The sequence below is a fragment of the Helianthus annuus genome, chromosome 2, assembly GCF_002127325.2.
Source record: "Helianthus annuus cultivar XRQ/B chromosome 2, HanXRQr2.0-SUNRISE, whole genome shotgun sequence".
Taxonomy (NCBI): domain Eukaryota; kingdom Viridiplantae; phylum Streptophyta; class Magnoliopsida; order Asterales; family Asteraceae; genus Helianthus; species Helianthus annuus.
Genome location: NC_035434.2, coordinates 99,682,287 through 99,687,510, shown reverse-complemented (window position 1 = coordinate 99,687,510; position 5,224 = coordinate 99,682,287). Strand labels below are relative to the sequence as shown.

Sequence of the window (5,224 nt, the reverse complement as noted above, 5' to 3'; positions counted from 1 at the left end):
ACGGATCATAGTGCTGTCCGATACTTGATGGAGAAAAAGGACGCGAAGCCTCGTTTGATTCGGTGGGTATTGTTGTTGCAGGAGTTTGACTTAGAAATCCGAGAAAAAAAGGGAAGTGAGAATGTAGTGGCGGATCACTTGTCTCGGATTCCGGTTGAAGTGAGAAAGTTTTCCCGACGAGCAACTCCTAGTCGTTTCCACCTTTGTTGCACCGTGGTACGCTCATTATGTAAATTATCTAGCCACGGGTGCCATCCCAAGTCATTGGACCAAAAAGCGAAGACAACAATTTATGGTTCAAGTGAAACAATATATTTGGGATGAACCGGATCTTTTCAAAATTGGACCGGATCAAGTCATTAGGAGGTGTGTGCCCGAAACGGAGGTATTGGAAATTTTGACCCATGCTCATTCATCCGCATGTGGGGGTCACTTTAGCGGGCACAAAACGGGTTACCGGGTTCTCTCATGTGCGTTCTATTGGCCCACTATTTTCAAGGACACATGTGAGTTCGCAAGAAATTGCATCAATTGTTAAAAGATGGGAAGCATATCGAAGAGGGATGAAATGCCATTACAACCAATCTTGGTTGTTGAAATATTTGATGTTTGGGGCATTGACTTTATGGGCCCCTTCCTGAATTCGAATGGTTTTCTATACATTTTGGTGGCGGTTGATTATGTCTCTAAGTGGATTGAAGCCATTGCAACACGCACAAATGACCACTTGGTTGTTTGCAAATTTGTTCAATCCAACATCTTCGCCCGGTTCGGCATTCCGAGGGTTATCATAAGTGACGGAGGTTCGCATTTCAAGAACTTCAATTTCGGGAAATTGTTGAAGAGATATAGCGTGAATCACCGGATTGCCACACCCTACCATCCGCAAACGAGTGGACAAGTTGAGGTGTCCAACCGTCAAATCAAGGAAATTCTCATGAAGACGGTAAGAACGGATAGGAAGGATTGGTCGAGTAAATTGGATGATGCGTTGTGGGCATACCGAACGGCCTTCAAGACTCCGATTAGTACAACACCTTACCGGATGGTGTATGGAAAGGGTTGTCACTTGCCAATGGAGTTAGCGCATCGGGCTTATTGGGCGATCACTACGGTTAATGCGGATTACAACGAAGCGGGGAAGATGAGGAAGCTACAATTATGTGAAATTGAAGAGCTTAGAGACGAGGCATATGAATGTGCATCGGCGTATAAAGACAAACTCAAGAAGGTACACGATGCGAAGTTGAGGAAGAAAACCTTTGAAGTGGGTCAAAAGGTTTGGTTGTACAACTCAAGACTCAAGATGTTTGCGAGTAAGCTTAAAAGTAAATGGATGGGCCCGTATGTTGTTCGGCGAGTTGGGAGGTTTGGTGATGTAGACATCCAAGACGAGCAAACACTAAAACAACAAACGGTGAACGGTCAATGGTTGAAACGGTACTTGGAGGGGAACGACATAAACAACTTGGAGGTTGATAAAGTGGGCTACATTCTACGCCCGGTTGATGAGGAACAACAATGAGAGGCCCAGGTTTGGTAGTGTAAATAGTAGCATTTCGTTTTATTTTGTTTTGTATAGTTTGTGCAATTACCGTATTTCCTTGAAATCCGTGTTTGAAACAAGTGTGGGGACATTCGGGTCACGAATTGCTCTAACATTGTGTTGAGGACAACACGGAACTTTCGAGGGGGTAGGGTGATTTTTATTTGTTTTTGAAAAGTTTTAAAACACAAAAAATCGAAAAACTTGCAAAAATATAAAAAAATATACTTAAAAATAGCATTTTTCAGTGAATCAGAAATGCCAGGTGCCACCGTAACTTACGGTGGCACCGTAAGTTACGGTAGGGGTAAAAAGTTTTCGGTCTTTATGGTGAAATGCCCCTGAGTTACGGTAGGATTATGTTGCCAGATGCCACCGTAAATTACGGTCCACACCGTAATTTACGGTGGACCTGGAGAGTCTGGACGTTTGGGTTCCGGCGTTACATTAAAAAAAATAAACACAATCATGAGTCACGTGAATACATCCCATCCACTCCTTTTCTTTCATTCTTCCCTCACCACAAGTTTCACCCATCACTTTCCAAGACCCACAAAATCCACAAGAACTCCATAGCTTCTTCAACCTTCAATCACTCATAACTTTCTCAATTTTCAACCAAATCAAGTGAAATCGGAGTCTATCTTGGCTAATTTTTCACGCACTTTCTGATTTTGAGAAGAGACTGGTGAAAAAACGAAGTTTTTGGGGTCGAATTCCAAACCCTAGTTCCGAAAATTTTAGGGGTTTTTGAAGTTTTTGTTTCACAAGTGTGTTAGCATCTACAAACCAAGGTATGGAAGATTATTTGCTATATTTTGATGATACATTGTGAAAAGTAAGGTTGTTTAGGTTATTTGTTCATACCCACTTGCTTGTTCTTAGATATGGTCATGAAATTGGTTATTTGAGTATGGTTATGGGTTGTGGATGTAGGATTTGTGATTAAAGTAGTGAACTTTTGGGAAGCTCTACATTGTAGAGACACCATGCCCGATTCTTGAATTTTTTTTTGATAAATCTATGGTTCACTAACATCTACAACCATGATAACAAGCAAGTGTGGGGATGTTTGTGGGGAGAAAAGACTAATGTTTGCATTGGTTGTGTTGTTTGCTTTATGTGTGTAGGAAAATGGTTAAGACGAAAGAGAAAGCGGGATCTAGTTCGTCTTCTTCATCAAAGGGAAAGGGCAAACAGCCGGAACAACAACCACGGAAGACACAATACATGGGTCGAATTGATGAAATTGAAAGTGAAAGTGAGGAAGAAATGGAGTTGGACCCGGTTGAAAAGCCAAAATGGGACTTGGGTCCATTGGATAAGCAACCGGAGCATTGGCAGCCAACTTTATACCATGACAGTATGAATAAGTTGAAAAATAAGGCAGCGGCATTTATATGCGAGAGGGAAGTTCGTGAAGTGGAGTTTGGTCCGTTTGGTGTGTTTGATAAATTTTAGGATGGGAGTCGGCATTGAGTTGTTATGATAAAGATAAAAACAATTTGTTCATCACTGAAATTCAAGAATGGATGGCAACTCTGAAGTGCAACACATATGAAAGGCCATCACAAATGAAGTTAGTTGGTGAAGTGCATGGGATTCCAGTGGAGATGTCTTTTGATACGTTGAAGAAGCTTGGGAAATATGATAGTCTTCCAGCCCATGACTACATGATTCCCACTCTTGATAACCTTTTGTTGAAGCCGGAGAAGCACCCCCGGTGGAATGACATGTTGGCGACGTTGTTTTTGCCGGGTACTTATCATGGAGTTTTGTATCGGAAAAATTTGAGAATCGAAGCAAAGTTGTTATTGGCGATTTGCCTCTTGAATGTCATACCACGAAGGGGAGATAAGGAGCAGGTGAGGTTTCCCGAGGTACCCGTTCTCTATTCACTACTCCATGGGTCTCCACGCTTTCCCATCCGATATCTAATCATGAACCACCTATGGATTTGCCGAAATAAGTTAGGAAGAGACATTATCCCGTATTGTCGAATCATCACGGGGTTAATGAAGCAACAAAAGGCACTTACGTCTGAAGATAGAGGGGCAACAAAAAGGCATCAGTTGTTTACTTTAGACAAGTTGGGGATTGGTTGGACTTACACGCAATCGGAACGGTACCATAAATTGAATTCGGAAGGGCAAAGATGCAGAGCATTGAAGGTGGGTACAAGAGAGCTTCTACCGGGTGAGGAGGAAGAACCCGAGAGTGATGCGGAGGTCCCGAGTGGGGATGAGGATTATGTAGAGGAACCGCAAGGTGGTGTGAATGTGAACGTAGGCCAAGGGGGCCTGGGTGGAGGTTATGGTAGCGTTTTTTACGATTATACGGAGCGTTCTTATGAGCCCGGGTGGGCTTATGAAGGCACTATGCAAGAGGTTATCGCAAATCAACGTCCTCCGGCTTCCGTTTTTGAAACATGGTCGGGTTCGGAGCGGACGTTATATGATCAAAATATAATGATGAGTGCAAGCATAGAGCGGTCTTTGAAACATAGCTTTGATCGTAATGAGGCGTGGAATCGCACCCTTGCGTATTCCCATGAAGTGGAAATGAATAATCGATACCATGATGATCAAGAGAGAAGATTACATGCAGATTGGCACGTCGGGCGGCCAGTGGTTGTGGATCCACAACATGTGGATTATGCCTCTCTACCACCTTATGATGGTAGTGTGTCGTATCCGACCCCACAGCTTCATCACTCACAATGGATCGACCCGCGACAACAAGAAGGAGCTCAACAACAATAAGGTGGGAGTAGTAGCGGCTCATTTGCGTTCGGAGAATGGAATGACATGATGTCTTCCATTTTTGGACCTCCGGGACCGCGCTATTACTAGTGAGGTTGTGTTCTTTCTTTGTATATTTTGTGAATACTTATTTGGTTTGATATGTTTATGGTTGGGCGGTTGGGTGGCGTATGATTGTGATGTTTTGTTTGGGTTGGTGCTAGTTGGCGGTGTGATGTTTTAAAAGAAAGAAAGAAAAGAAAACATAAAAAAAAATTATATAATGAAAAATCTAAAAAGAAATTTGGGGTTTGAGTGTTTAGGTGTTTGTTGATGTTGAATGGATTTTAGCGATCAAGTCCTTCCAAAACCATACATTGGGGTTAATGTATCCTAAGTGTGGGGATGGGGGGAATTTTTAAAAATTTTGAAAAAATTTTAATCAAGTGAAACATTGTGAGAATTTGAACACCCTAGATTAACTCCAATGGATGCACCGGCAACCCTTGATACCCTTTCATTCTTGGTGAGAGTTGAAGCCACACTTGTACATAAATAATGCTTGTCTTTGATGAGAGTGGCAACGAGTGGGGGTGCATTAGAACTTGTGCTTGAATACGGTTCGAGGCCTTAGTTGAACATGAATGTAGAAAGGATAAGGGCATTTAGGTAGCCTCGTCATAGTGTGTGTGATTGTGGGATTTGGGGGGTTGGACCTCATCTATATATATATATATATATATATAAACATGATAAATAAGGGCTTATGTGTCATGTTATGAGGGCTTGGAAAATGAGGTGGCATCACCTCATGCATTCTTGAAATTGGTTTTGGCTCCAAAAATTCGGGTCTTTTTTTTCCTTTAAACGGGCAGACACGGGATCCATATTATGACCCGTGTATTTAATAGTTCTAAAACCCTAAATCTGCCACCGT

At 42.3% G+C, this 5,224-nt stretch overlaps 1 protein-coding gene across 1 annotated transcript; it reads left to right on the top strand.

Moving 5' to 3' along the window:
• The first annotated feature begins 1,075 nt into the window (after positions 1–1,075).
• Positions 1,076–1,525, top strand: LOC110888501. The gene is made up of 2 exons (XM_022136028.1): positions 1,076–1,231; positions 1,322–1,525. Exons 1-2 carry the CDS (start codon positions 1,076–1,078, stop codon positions 1,523–1,525), a joined length of 360 nt encoding a protein of 119 aa, XP_021991720.1.
• The last annotated feature ends 3,699 nt before the right edge of the window (positions 1,526–5,224 follow it).